The sequence below is a fragment of the Stenella coeruleoalba genome, assembly GCF_951394435.1.
Source record: "Stenella coeruleoalba genome assembly, chromosome: 9".
Lineage (NCBI taxonomy): Eukaryota > Metazoa > Chordata > Mammalia > Artiodactyla > Delphinidae > Stenella > Stenella coeruleoalba.
The window spans coordinates 54,691,211-54,706,432 of record NC_137155.1 but is presented as its reverse complement, the minus strand read 5'-3'; the positions used below and the strand labels follow the sequence as shown (position 1 = coordinate 54,706,432).

General features: G+C 40.5%; 1 protein-coding gene across 4 annotated transcripts in view; it reads left to right on the top strand.

Moving 5' to 3' along the window:
- Positions 1-15,222, top strand: part of OSBPL3 (oxysterol binding protein like 3) — a 206,175-nt gene that overhangs the window by 164,668 nt on the left and 26,285 nt on the right. For all 4 annotated transcript variants that reach the window (XM_079931187.1, XM_079931186.1, XM_079931188.1 and 1 more), the window contains 2 exons: positions 1,939-2,189; positions 5,844-5,981. In XM_079931187.1, coding sequence (XP_079787313.1) covers positions 1,939-2,189; positions 5,844-5,981 — 389 coding nt within the window. The remainder of the gene's footprint in view (positions 1-1,938; positions 2,190-5,843; positions 5,982-15,222) is intronic.

The following is a 15,222-nucleotide window of genomic DNA, read 5'->3' as shown; positions in this document are numbered from 1 at the left end:
TCCAGGTCTTGATAAATTACTACACTAGAATTTCTTTGAGCCCTTAGTAAATGGTAGGTATTTAGAATGTTTCCTATTAATTTACCCCCCCCCACCCAAATCAGTAGGCACATAATAGGATCTGTCACTGTGATGGGTGCTGTGTGGAGGTTCAGTGGTTAGGAATATAGATTCAGGGACCAGATTTCTCGGTTAACTCCAGCCCTGCCACTCACTGGTTATGTGTTCTAGGGCAAGTTACTTAATTTCTCTGTGCCTCAGTTTCTTCATCTGTAAAATGGGGATAATAATTCTGTTTATCTCAAGAGGTTGTTGCAAAGGATAAGTGAGATAATATATGTAAAATTCTTGAAAGGCTGTCACAGAGTAAAAGCTAGGTATGTATTAGCCATTAGTAGTAGTAGTAGTATAGTATTCTTTCAAAATTTAGTGTAATCAAAGAAAGTATTTTGAGATTACATGGAATGCTGTTTTTAAAGACTGTCATCATTTGCGACTATTTACTTGATTTTTGCCCGTGTTGAGCAATTAAAACAAATTCAGAATTTAATTGGTTGCTTAGATGAACATGAGACTTCAAAGTATGACCTCACTTTCATATTCTCCTGTTCATCAAAGCAACCTCGTTATTCAGAGTGATCGGCTCTATAATAAAATACCACCTTCTCATATGTTGATGTCATGCAAAAGATTTCATTTGAAAATAGGCTATGTTGGGGTGGGAAAAGAATTCCAGAGCATGAGGTAATGGAAGTTGTCACAAAGGAAAAGATTGATAGGTGTAAAAACCTAAGATGTAAATGTTTCATTCATTAAAAAACTGCATAGACCAAATGTAAAGATAAATGTCAAATGGGGATTAACTTGTAAAACAAATACAAAAACAAAAGATTATGTCTTAATATATCAATAGGAAAGCGGACAATTCAGAAAAGAAGAAATGTTCATGAAAGCATTCCAGACCACACTAGGAATTTTTTTAATGTAGGTTAAAACAAGGAGATAGCGCTGTCCACCTAACGAGTTGCCAAGAATTCAGAATGAATGCTGACAAGCCTGGAATGGTCTCAGAACATGGACACTGGTATATGCTTGCTGATAAATGGGAAACTGATACAGCCTTTTTGAGGAGCAGTATGATCATATGAATCAGTATATGATTCCCACTTCTGTATATTCTAAGAAAATAATCAGATATAATTAAATATCTAAGAATAGGAATATTCACTACTTTTTTTTAGCAAAACATTGAAACAAATCTAAAAGTCCAACAACAGATGAATAATTCAATAAATTATAGCTTATCCATAGCATGGAATTGTTTTACAGTCATTAAAAATGATGTTTTAGAAGAATTTTAAATAGCATGGAAAAATATTTATGTTAACTGATTAAGCAAAACATTCAACTATGCAAACATTGTCAGCTATATGGAGAAAACACTAAATGAAAATACTCCAAAATATAAATGGCTACTATTTCTGGGTAGTGGGTTATTGGATGACTTTTGTTTCCTTTATAATTTTCCTATAATATAAACACAATTGTTTTACCAGAATTGGAAACGATTTTTTTTAAAGACTTTAAAAGTTTTTATCAGAACTTGAAGTGCTTTTAAAAAGAGTTTAAAAGTAACCGCTCTGGGCCTAGCAATCCAGTTTCCAGTTTTATTCTAAGTGCATATAAGCTATGAGGAACTAGCCTTTGATTAGGAGTATGAAGACCTCCCCATGGATAAAGTCCACGAGTTTTAGTGCTTATAATTTTTTGTACTTCATTTAGCTGCTCAGAATTCTTTTTATTTCCTGACTTCAGCCATAATCTGGATAACTGAGATTAATAGTATCATGGCGTACTTGCTCAGTAAGGTGGATTTTTTTTCCGTTTTAAAATAAAATGAAAATCCTTATAAGGCAACCAGACTTATTTCCCTTTCAGAGCCTGTTCTCCAAAGTGTAGGGGAAGTCAAGTCCAAAAGAAGAACGTGCTTGCCGGCCCCGTGCCCCAAGTCCGGTAACGTCAGCTTGTGGAACATCCTGAGAACGAACATCGGGAAGGACCTGTCTAAGGTGGCCATGCCGGTGGAACTCAATGAGCCCCTCAACACGCTGCAGAGGCTGTGTGAGGAGCTGGAGTACAGCGAGCTCCTGGACAAGGCTGCCCAGACGCCCAGTGCCCTGGAGAGGATGGTGAGCACCGCAGGCGTGGTGGCCACTCCCAGGGCCCCGCAGAGCCAAGACGGGCACAGCCAGGGCTCCTGTCCCTCCGGTTCCCATCTGGATTGCCCGTCAGATCGGTTCATTTCGCAGCCACCTCCGCTTCCCCTCCGCCTGGCTGTTTTCAGTCACCTGGTCAGGGATTGCCACTGGGCGCGGCTTCCCTGTGACAGCTGCGGCCTGGGGCTACTTCTGCTCTGTGGTTTCGGGCTTCCTCTTTCTCCAGAACCTTCCATGGGATTGTTCTGATATTGCCTGGCTGGAAGACATGTCTTGAGGGCTGTCTGAGTATTTATTTTTACTACCCTGAGCGGATAGAACTTAATTTTTGGAGCTGGTTGTTTTGTTTTGTTTTGTTTCATCCAGGGTAAATTTCCCTTGAGAACGTTTTTGTTTATTTTTGGAATTGTCCTATCGGCCCCTAAATTTTTAGAAAATATCATTCACTCACAGGTTTCACATCAGAAAGATTCTTCTCCCCCCCACCCCCCCGCACTTCTTTTTTTTTTGAATTAATTTTTATCAGAGTATAGTTGATCCCACACACACACTTCTTATTTTATAGAATACGTTTTTTTAAAAAAACCTCATCCTAGAGAGATTAACCTTCTGTTCTCTACTCAGTATCGATTCTAATCAAGTGATGGGGCTTCTGATGAAGGGGTCTCCGAGTATTTCTCATCCTTCCCCTGTCTTGTGGGGATGGGGTTAGGGGTACCTTAGTGGCAAGACTGTGGCCAAGTCAGCCCTTTCTGTGACTGTGGCTTTTTGTTCTTCAAAACTTAGTGTCTCTTCCTCCTTTTGCCTCCTGGTATGTTACCTGCTCAACAGAAAGGTCATTGTTTGTGTGGGATGCTGGGACGTGAGTGTCTTCCGCCAAATGCAGCATCTCTGCCCTAGGCATTTGCTGATTGGCTAAGTGGGACAGCACGCCCCCAGCCTCAGGGAGGGACCCAGCTATACATCACCTCTCACGGTTGGAGGCCATTGTTTTCTAAATTGTACACATTCTGCAGTTTAAACCCTCATTGAAACTTCAATTTCTTCAGTGATTTGAGGATTAAGGGAAAATCTTTACTGGTTGAAAGAGACATCCCTGTCTCATCCCATACTGTCTCCTGGGACTTCTCCCATCAAAGAGATTTTCTCTCTTGATACTAATGATAATCAGAGTAGGAGAGAAAAACAAGCTGTTTATTTTTTGTCTTCTTTGTTACTCTTCCCCAGAGAATTTCTGTGAACAAAGGGAGGCAATTAGCTGCCAAGGCAAGTGTTAAAAGTTATCATTTGTGGACAGTGCTTTTCTTTAAAGAAAATGATTGGCTCTGAAGATGAAAGCATCCTTAAAAGGTGTTTCATTCTCGTAGCAATTTAGAGACCCTCCGGATGTCAGCTGATTGAGTGGTGTCATTGACGTTGAGAAGAAGTTTGAGGAAAGGCACCAGTACATTAGGAAGGGAAAGTTCAGGAAAGAATTGAGGACGAACCTAGCCCATGGATTGTGTTTACTGCTCTGAGTATGAAGGTCAGCTCTACCCCTGCAGAGAGTCTCTCTCATATGGTCAGCCCACAAGGAGGATGCTTCGTTCTGCCTGCTCCCTCCCTCCTCTCTCCCCCTACATCATGAATGATACCAGATTCTTTTATAAATGCGTTATATGTTAAATTGTGAAGGTGATTCAGGGTTGATTCAGCATTCCATGTAGACGTGTGACCTTGCTGTTTATCAGGTAACAGACATCTGAGGAAGCAGAGAGAGGAACAGATACCCAGGTTTCAAGAACGGACAGAATTGAGCACAGCAAATTGATCTTTATAAGCTCTCCAGCTGCTCTAGAGTGTTCTATACACTTTAGTGTGAGGTGGTAAGGTGGGACCAGTTTTCAAAAGGCTGTTGAAAGTTATGTGACTGGTGAACATTTAAGAAAGGCACACAGCTTTTTTTTTTTCCAATATAAGAAACTTCATGAAATGAGCTGAGAAGAGGAAATATTGAGATTATTATTCTGTACTAGAAAGGAAAATTTGCTATTGCTACTTAGGTTTAATTTTTTGCCCCTTGCCCCTCAAAAGACCAAAAAGGATACAGACACACCGCAGAGATATTGCGAATTTGGTTCCAGACCACTGCGATAAAGCAAATATTACAATAAAGTGGGTCACATGAATTTTTTGGTTTCCCAGTGCATATAAAAGTTATGTTTACACTATACTATAGTCTATTAAGTGTACAATAGCATTATCTCTAAAAGAAACAAGGTATACACCTTAACTTAAAAAATACTTTATTGGGCTTCCCTGGTGGTGCAGTGGTTGAGAGTCCACCTGCCGATGCAGGGGACGCGGGTTCGTGCCCCGGTCCAGGAAGATCCCACATGCTGCGGAGTGGCTGGGCCCGTGGGCCATGGCCACTGAGCCTGCACGTCCAGAGCCTGTGCTCCACAGCGGGAGAGGCCACAACAGTGAGAGGCCCGCGTACCGCAAAAAAAAATACTTTATTGCTAAAAAATGCTTACCATCAATGCACCAGAGCCTTCATTGAGTGGTGGTAGTAACGTCACTGATCACAGATCACCATAACAAGTATAATAATAATGAAAAAGTTTGAAATAATGTGAGAAGTATCAAAATGGGACACAGAGACATGAAGTGAGCAAATGCTTTTGGAAAAATGGTTCCAATAGACTTACTTGATGCAAGGTTGCCACAAACCTTCAATTTATAAAAAACGAAGTTTCTACAAAGCACAATGAAGTAAAGCACAATAAAACGAGCTGTGCCTGAACTGTGGCTCTTTGTTGCCCTGAAAGGGGAGCTGTGGAAAATGCTGAGACCCTCACAGCCACAGCCATTAAAGGATTTTCCTCATTTCATGTTCACCTATAGTTTTCCTTCCTTTTCCTCTTTGAGTTTTCATTTTTCCTCCCAGAAAAGCAGAACTTCTTAAAAGGCACTGTGCTCTGTCCCAGGCTCAGGAAATGACCCCCAAAGATTTTCTTTGGTCAAAATGAGGGTTTTTTTTGGTTTCTACAATATCAAATTGTGAATGATTAAACTTAGGATGCTTATTCCTGAATTTATTTTTTATATTGGAGTAGAGTTGATAAACAACGTTGTGTTAGTTTCAGGTGTGCAGCAAAGTGATTCCAGTTATACATATAATACATGTATCAATTCTTTTTTAAGTTCTTTTCCCATTTAGGTTATTACAGAGTATTGAGCGGAGTTCCCTGTGGCTTATTCCTGAATTTTGAGGGAAGTTTAGCTTTTTTAATACTCTTCGTCCCTCTCCTCCTCAAAAGCCTTAGCACAACCTCAGGATTCTCAGACAGTGGCTGGTTTAGAGGGACTGACTCACCATCTTGAAAGGCATCTTGCAGGCATCAGACTAAATGGACAGTCTGAAAAGGTCTGGTCCACTTTTGCCTGGGCCAAAATGAACACAATTTAAACCTACAACTTGAAACCAAAGTTGGTTTGGGTGTCTTTAAACCAGGGACAAATCTTTGGCTTTTCGAGATAAATTGTAAAGAGAGAAAGAGAGGTTTTATTTTGTTCATGTCTTTGTTCGTACAAATAAATTTCTTGGTGATGGAGAAATAACCGGGTTCTCTCCGCTCTCGCTAGGTATACGTGGCAGCCTTTGCCGTGTCCGCATATGCATCTAGCTACTTCCGTGCTGGGAGCAAGCCCTTTAATCCAGTTCTTGGAGAAACATATGAGTGTATTCGTGAGGACAAGGGCTTCCAGTTTTTTTCAGAACAGGTGGGTATACACCCTTTTTGTTTGTTGGGAGAAGTTGCTTATGCCTCCCATTAAATGTGCTTTTGAAATATTTATATTCCACTTTTCACTGGCTTCAAAGCAACTGAGATAATTACAGTGCCTTTACACATAAAGAGAGGGATCAGTTTCCTTCTACTGAAACCTCTCCGCCACCCATGGGCATAAATGCGCTAGCCAGGCTGAGGCTTGTTTGGCCATATGCATTGTCAGAGCCCTTCCTGTTGAAAGTTGTAGTAGAGAGGGACTTTTTTTTTTTTAATTTTATTTTATTTATTTTTTTATACAGCAGGTTGTTATTAGTCATCAGTTTCATACACATCAGCGTATACATGTTAATCCCAATCAACCGCCCAATTCAGCACACCACCATCCCCACCCCCTGCCGCTTTCCCCCCTTGGTGTCCATACATTTGTTGTATACATCTGTCTCTCAGTTTCTGCCCTGCAGACCGGTTCATCTGTACCATTTTTCTAGGTTCCACATATACGCGCTAATATACGATATTTGTTTTTCTCTTTCTGACTTACTTCACTTTGTATGACAGTCTCTAGATCCATCCACGTCTCAACAAATGACCCAATTTCATTCCTTTTTATGGCTGAGTAATATTCCATTGTATATATGTACCACATCTTCTTTATCCATTCCACTGTCAATGAGCATTTATGTTGCTTCCATGACCTGGCTATTGTAAATAGAGCTGCAATGAACATTGGGGTGCAATGTGTCTTTTTGAATTATGGTTTTCTCAGGGTATATGCCCAGTAGTGGGATTGCTGGGTCATATGGTAGTTCTATTTTTAGTTTTTTAAGGAACCTCCATACTGTTCTCCATAGTGGCTGTAACAATTTACATTCCCACCAACAGTGCAAGAGGTTTCCCTTTTCTCCACACCCTCTCCGGCATTTGTCGTTTGTAGATTTTCTGATGATGCCCATTCTAACTGGTGTGAGGTGATACCTCATTGTAGTTTTGATTTGCATTTCTCTAATAATTAGTGATGTTGAGCAGCTTTTCATGTGCTTCTTGGCCATCTGTATGTCTTCTTTGGAGAATTGTCTATTTAGGTCTTCTGCCCATTTTTGGATTGGGTTGTTTGTTCTTTTGATATTGAGCTGCATGAGTTGCCTGTATGTTTTGGAGATTAATCCTTTGTCCGTTGATTCATTTGCAAATACTTCCTCCCCTTCTGAGGGTTGTCTTTTCGTCTTGTTTATGGTTTCCTTTGCTGTGCAAAAGCTTTTAAGTTTCATTAGGTCCCATTTGTTTATTTTTGTGTTTATTTCCATTACTCTAGGAGGTGGATCAAAAAAGATCTTGCTGTGATTTATGTCAAAAAGTGTTCTTCCTAAGTTTTCCTCTAAGAGTTTGTATAGTGTCCAGTCTTACATTTAGGTCTCTAATCCATTTTGAGTTTATTTTTGTGTATGGTGTTAGGAAGTGTTCTAATTTCATTCTTTTACATGTAGCTGTCCAGTTTTCCCAGCACCACTTATTGAAGGGACTGTCTTTTCTCTATTGTATATCCTTGCCTCCTTTGTCATAGATTAGTTGGCCATAGGTGCGTGGGTTTATCTCTGGGCTTTCTATCTTGTTCCATTGATCTATATTTCTGTTTTTTGCCAGTACCATATTGTCTTGATTACTGTAGCTTTGTAGTATAGTCAGAAGTCAGGGAATCTGATTCCTCCAGCTCAGTTTTTCTTTCTCAAGACTGCTTTGGCTATTCGGGGTCTTTTGTGTCTCCATACAAATTTTAAGATTTTTTTGTTCTAGTTCTGTAAAAACTGCCATTGGTAATTTGATAGGGATTGCATTGAATCTGTAGATTGCTTTATGTAGTTTAGGCATTTTCATAATATTGATTCTTCCAATCTAAGAACATGGTGTATCTCTCCATCTGTTGGTATCATCTTTAATTTCTTTCATCAGTGTCTTACTGTTTTCTGCATACTGGTCCTTTGTCTCCCTAGGTAGGTTTATTCCTAGGTATTTTATTCTTTTTGTTGCAATGATAAATGGGAGTGTTTCCTTAATTTCTCTTTCAGATTTTTCATTATTAATATATAGCAATGCAAGAGATTTCTGTGCATTAATTTTGTATCCTGCAACTTTACCAAATTCATTGATTAGCTCTAGTAGTTTTCTGGTGGCATCTTTAGGATTCTCTATGTATAGTATATCATGTCATCTGCAAACAGTGACAGTTTTACTTTTTCTTTTCCAATTTGTATTCCTTTTATTTCTTTTTCTTCTCTGATTGCCGTGGCTAGGACTTCCAAAACTATGTTGAATAATAGTGGCGAGAGTGGACATCCTTGTCTTGTTCCTGATCTTAGAGGAAATGCTTTCAGTTTTTCACCATTGAGAATGATCTTTGCTGTGGGTTTGTTGTATATGGCCTTTATTATGTTGAGGTAGGTTCCCTCTATGCCCACTTTCTGGAGAGTTTTTATCATAAATGGATGTTGAATTTTGTCAAAAGCTTTTTCTGCATCTATTGAGATGATCATATGGTTTTTCTTCTTCAATTTGTTGATATGGTGTATCACATTGATTGTTTTGTGTATATTGTAGAATCCTTGCATCCCTGGGATAAATCCCCCTTGATCATAGTGTATGATCCTTTTGATGTGTTGTTGGATTCTGTTTGCTAGTATTTTGCTGAGGATTTTTACATCTATATTCATCAGTGATATTGGTCTGTAATTTTCTTTTTTTGTAGTAGCTTCATATGGTTTTGGTATCAGGGTGATGGTGGCCTCATAGAATGAGTTTGGGAGTGTTCCTTCCTCTGCAATTTTTTGGAAGAGCTTGAGAAGGATGGGTGTTAGCTCTACTCTGAATGTTTGATAGAATTCACCTGTGAAGCCGTCTGGTCCTGGACTTTTGTTTGTTGGAAGATTTTTAATCACACTTTTAATTTCATTACTTGTGATTGGTCTGTTCATATTTTCTGTTTCTTCCTAGTTCAGTCTTGGAAGGTTATACCTTTCTAAGAATTTGTCCATTTCTTCAGGTTGTCCATTTTATTGGCATAGAGTTGCTTGTAGTCGTCTCTTAGGATGCTTTGTATTTCTGTGGTGTCTGTTATAACTTCTCCTTTTTCATTTCTAATTCTATCGATTTGAGTCCTCTTCCTCTTTTTCTTGATGAGTCTGGCTAATGGTTTATCAATTTTGTTTATCTTCTCAAAGAGCCAGCTTTTAGTTTTATTGATCTTTGCTATTGTTTTCTTTGTTTCTATTTCATTTATTTTTGCTCTGATCTTTATGATTTCTTTTCTTCTGCTAACTTTGGGTTTTGTTTGTTCTTCTTTCTATAGTTCTTTTAGGTGTAAGTTTAGATTGTTTACTTGAGATTTTTCTTGTTTCCTGAGGTAGGCTTGTATAGCTATAAACTTCCCTCTTAGAACTGCTTTTGCTGCATCCCATAGGTTTTGGATCATCATGGTTTCCTTGTCATTTGTCTCTAGGTATTTTTTTATTTCCTCTTTGATTTCTTCAGTGATCTCTTGGTTATTTAGTAACGTATTGTTTAGCCTCCATGTGTTTGTGTTTTTTACGTTTTTTCCCCTGTAATTGATTTCTAATCTAATAATGTTGTGGTTAGAAAAGATGCTTGATATGATTTCAATTTTCTTAAATTTACTGAGGCTTGATGTGTGACCCAAGATATGATCTATCCTGGAGAATGTTCCATGCGCACTTGAGAAGAAAGTGTAATCTGCTGTTTTTGGATGGAATGTCCTATAAATGTCAATTAAATCTATCTGGTCTGTTGTGTCATTTAAAGCTTGTATTTCCTTATTAATTTTCTGTTCGGTTGATCTGTCGATTGGTGTTAAGTCCCCCACTATTACTGTGTTACTGTCGATTTCCTCTTTTATAGCGGTTAGCAGTTGCCTTATGTATTGAGGTGCTCCTATGTTGGGTGCATGTATATTTATAATTTTTATATCTTCTTCTTGGATTGATCCCTTGATCATTATATAGTGTCCTTCCTTGTCTCTTGTAACATTCTTTATTTTAAAGTCTATTTTGTCTGATATGAGTATTGCTACTCCAGCTTTATTTTGATTTCCATTGGCATGGAATATCTTTTTCCATCCCCTCACTTTCAGTCTCTTGTAGTCAGCATATATATGGCTCTTGTTTTTGTATCCATTCAGCAAGCCTGTGTCTTTTGGTTGGAGCATTTAATCCATTCATATTTAAGGTAATTATTTATATGTATGTTACTATGACCATTTTCTTAATTGTTTTGGGTTTGTTTTTGTAGGTCCTTTTCTTCTCTTGTGTTTCCCACTTAGAGAAGTTCCTTTAGTATTTGTTGTAGATCTGGTTTTGTGGTGCTGAATTCTCTTAGCTTTTGATTATCTGTAAAGCTTTTGATTTCTCCATCGAATCTGAATGAGATCCTTGCTGGGTAGAGTAATCTTGGTTGTAGGTTCTTCCCTTTCATCACTTTAAGTATATCATGCCACTCCCTTCTGGCTTGTATAGTTTCTGCTGAGAAATCAGCTGTTAACCTTATGAGAGTTCCCTTATATGTTTTTTGTCATTTTTCCCTTGCTGCTTTCAATAATTTTTCTTTGTGTTTAATTTTTGCCAATTTGATTACCATGTGTCTCAGTGTGCTTCTCCTTGGATTTCTCCTGTATGGGACTCTCTGCCCTTCCTGGAGTTGGGTTGCTATTTCCTTTCCCATGTTACGGAAGTTTTCGACTATAATCCCTTCAAGTATTTTTTCGGGTCCTTTCTGTCTCTCTTCTCCTTCTGGGACCCCTATAATGCGAATGTTGTTGCATTTAATATTCTCCCAGAGGTCTCTTAGGCTGTCTTCATTTCTTTTCATTCCTTTTTCTCTATTCCGTTCTGCAGCAGTGAATTCCACCATTCTGTCTTCCAGGTCACATATTCGTTCTTCTGCCTCGGTTATTCTGCTATTGATTCCTTCTAGTGTATTTTTCATTTCACTTATTGTATTGTTCATGTCTGTTTGTTTGTTCTTTAATTCTTCTAGGTCTTTGTTAAACATTTCTTGCATCTTCTCAATCTTGGCCTCCCTTCTTTTTCTGAGGTCCTGGATCATCTTCACTATGATTACTCTGAATTCTTTTTCTGGGAGGTTACCTATGTCCACTTCATTTAGTTGTTTTTCTGGAGTTTTATGTTGTTCCTTCATTTGGTACATAGCCCTCTGCCTTTTCATCTTGTCTGTCTTTCTGTGAATGTGGGGTTTTTTTCCCCACAGGCTGCAGGATTGTATTTCTTCTTGCTTCTGCTGTCTGCCCTCTGATCGATGAGGCTATCTAAGAGGCTTGTGCAAGTTTCCTCATGGGAGGGACTGGTAGTGGGTATAGCTGGCTGTTGCTCTGGTGGGCAGAGCTTAGTAAACCTTTAATCAGCTTGACTGCTGATGGGTGGGGCTGGGTTCCCTCCCTGTTGGTTGTTTGGCCTGAGGCGACCCCAAACTGGAGCCTACCCGAGCTCTTTGGTGAGGCTGATGGGGGACTCTGGGAGGGCTCATGCCAAGGAGTACTTCGCAGAACTTCTGTTGCCAGTGTTCTTGTCCTCACAGTGGGACAGAGCCACCCCCCACCTCTGCAGGAGACCCTCCAACACTATCAGGTAGGTCTGGTTCAGTCTCCCCTGGGATCACTGCTCCTTCCCCTGGGTCCCGATGCATACACTACTTTGTGTGTGCCCTCCAAGAGTGGAGTCTCTGTTTCCCCCAGTCCTGTTGAAGTCCTGCAGTCAAATCCCACTTGCCTTCGAAGTCTGATTCTCTAGGAATTCCTCCTCCCGTTGCCCGATCCCCAGTTTGGGAAGCCTGACGTGGGGCTCAGAGCCTTCACACCAGTGGGTGGACTTCTGTGGTATAAGTGTGTGGGGATGGTTTTTAAAGCACGAAGCATTTGCCCAACTGCAACTTAGAGATTGGAAGTGTGCACCCTAGCTTGCTGAATCATCCTTTTAGAGCAGAAGCACCCCCTTCAGAAGGGGCAGCACCAAATAAACACATTATTCTTGATTTTAATTTAAGAGGAATCCTTTATTCGTGTATTTATTCATTCCATCCATAAATATTTCTCGAGACTATACCACCTGCCTGTCACCGTTCCAGGTGCTGGGATACTGCAGTGGGTGGGAACTGGGGGCAGACAAGAACGCCTGTCCCTTATGCAGTGGATGGACATACCTTATGCTTACGCAGCTTGAGTTCCCTAAGGAGGTTCCGCAAGACCCTTCCCGCCTGAGTTAACAGAGAATAATATTCAAGAACAGTATCTATGGAGTCAGCCAGCCTAGATTCAAACCTCAGCTCTCCCTTTCACTAGCACTTAGAGCACTTATACTTGAAGTATAAAGTGTTACATGAAGGTTTGTTGTCGTCATTGACGTTATGACAGCATGGTTTGCCATAGTGGAATGTTGGGGACATCGAAAACCTCTGTCAGTAAGGAATTGTTTAGCTAAAATAGAGTGCATCCTGCCTGAAAATAAAGAGCATTTCTCTCCCATCTGGTTAAGGCAGCACCTGAGTGTGTCTACCCTCTGTATATCCCTAAATGTCAGCCTGGGAACATGAAACATCATTGATACATTTCACCCCTCTCAATTCTTAGAAAACTGAGGAAAAAGGGATGGGTTGCTAAAACATTATTTTCCTTCTGTTATCTTGCTGCCTTGTTTATCAGTGGACTGGTATTATGGGAGTAGGAAGGGGAGGGTTGTGTGGCTGAGAGACTTATGAAGATGGTGGTTGTCTTAACTGTGAATTACGAGCACCGTTCTCTGAAACTCAAAGGAAAATGACTATACAATAATCCCAAAGCACATTTTCAATCGCTTTCCAGTTAGCAGCTAAAACGAGAAGTTAAACACTGATATTGGGGCGGTAGGGGGTTAAATCAGTAGTTAAAGGATAAGATAATCTGATTCCAATTCAACTGGGTTATTTAAATACTAAATCTAAAATGGAATGTGAATAAATGAAAATATAATTTGGTTACCATGGTATTACATGCACTCATGTGAAAAAACAAAGGCCAAAAATAGCTCCAAACTACAGCAGACAATCAGGACAGGAAGAATAGGTAGAAGAAAAGAGTAGTAACGTGAGCTTGTTGTAAAGCTGAGCTTCAATCCCACTAGCCCTTGATGGGGCAGGGCTGATTCAGGATCTGCACGTGCTTCCACTGTGGTGGCAGGGAGAGAGAAAGCAGAGCTCCTGGGCACATGTGCACAGAGACAGAAAGAGCATTACATAAGGTAGTCTTTAGTTCCGTGAAACGGATCCTAAGGAAATAAGCAAGAAAGGGATCTGGCCGTTGTTAGTAGCATAGGGCGTGCTGGGTGTCATATGGACCTGCTTTAAAATCTTAACCCCGCCACTTTGTGTGTGGCCTTGTATAAACTACTTAAACTTTCTGAAACTCAGTTGTTTATCTGTAAAATAGGAATGATCATGCTTAGCTCATAGGTTGCAGGAAGGGTAAGGGAAATAACACATTGATATATAAAGCACATTCAGTACCTGGTTATTGCTCTTATATTTAGAGGCAACTTTTAAAATGCTTTTTAATATACAGTGTTAAGAACACTTAGAGGAGTGTTGAAATAAGATGTGCTATATCTACTGTACTGATTCAGGTGGTTTGAAGGTGGCATAATGTCACTGGTGAGTCTCTGACACAAAGCAAGCCATGAGGCACCCAGGAGTCCTCACAGCTGGCTTCACCATGGGGATACCAACAGTCCTGATCGTGAGGGAACCACTTCATCTGTCTTGAATTTAGCCTTATGGGCTAGATAGTTGATTCTTTAAATATACCTGGGAATGGACGAGCCTCTCAGGGACAGAATCACACTAGCTAAGGTTATAAGAGACATATGTAAACCAGAATGCTACTATATGCCTTTAGCATGAAAAATAGACCTGCCGTGGGGACCAGATGGCTTTGGTCAGCCTGACCAGTGATGCTTTCCCCATAGACTACTTAGGAAGACAGAATTGTAGTCATCAGGTAAGTGTACAGTGAGAAGGAGAGGTGGCTATTTAATTCAATGTGGCAGGCTGTCCACTGCCGCAGAAGTGAAAAGGGTTTTGACCAGGGCCTTCCTTTCCCAGCCAGCAGGAGAAACATCCATTCAGCCTCCCCCATTCCCTCCCTCGCCCCTGTTGGTTATGCTGACCTGGCGACCCGTTGTGCATGAAGGCTTTCTAATTTACCACATCTAAAGAGAGTGCCAGAGCATTTATTCTGTTTCATGCTGGTACCTGCCAGTCTGGCTCCTTCTGCTTCTGACCCAGGAGATGTTCTGTTACGGAGACAGCGTGACTCTACCCTTGTCTATTAGGTGTAGGTGATGGACTTCCGCTTTCAGAGTTTGGGGCTTCTTTGCTTTCTTGTATCTCTCTACAATAAGTAGAGCTTGCTGAATGACTAATATAATAAACTGAACAGGACCCCGAATTAAGATTTGGGGGTTGAATTTTATTCTAAGGAGGACATTGATGGAAATCATATCTCCAAGTGAAAGGACCTGGAAAGAAACAAAGCTAACTCAGCTTTTCTACTGAGTTTTCTAGACAGCAGAGTCAGGTGATTTGGAAAGTGATGTCTATCCCTTTCCTCCAAGCCCTTAGGTTTTGTGGTTTGCGGTTTTGGTGGGTATGGGGATGTTTGGAGTCGTCGGTGATTAAGGAAGTTGAAGTAAGTACTACTGCGCAGAGTTCAGCTATGTGGAAGCGTGCCCCCTTTACCTTGTATCTCATGCAGAAGACCCAAAAATGCAGGAGCAAAATGACTCGTGCAGTCAGAAACGAGAGAAAGCATTTGCTGTTCAAGTTTTCCTTCTGTCAGTTAACTAGTATTATGCTTGCAGGGTGCTTTTTGCTTTTCAAACTTGTGCAGGACCTTATTTGATCTTCACAATACCCCTGTGTGGCAAGTGGGGTGAGGATCAGTTACAGGTGAGGAAACCGACGCCTAGGCCCATCGGCACCTTCCAGCGGCCCTCAGCTGCACCCTCTGTTCCTATGCCAGCATCCTCTCTCCCTCACCTTTTTTTTGGTGTCTCTTGTGTGGGTTTAGTGCTCAGAGCTGCCGGAGTCACCAGCTGCCGATGTGAAAACAGCCTTTTGTACACTGTTCAGACTATGGGGTTTTGCCTCTCATTGTCACATAAACCTTTCATCCTCCAAACTCA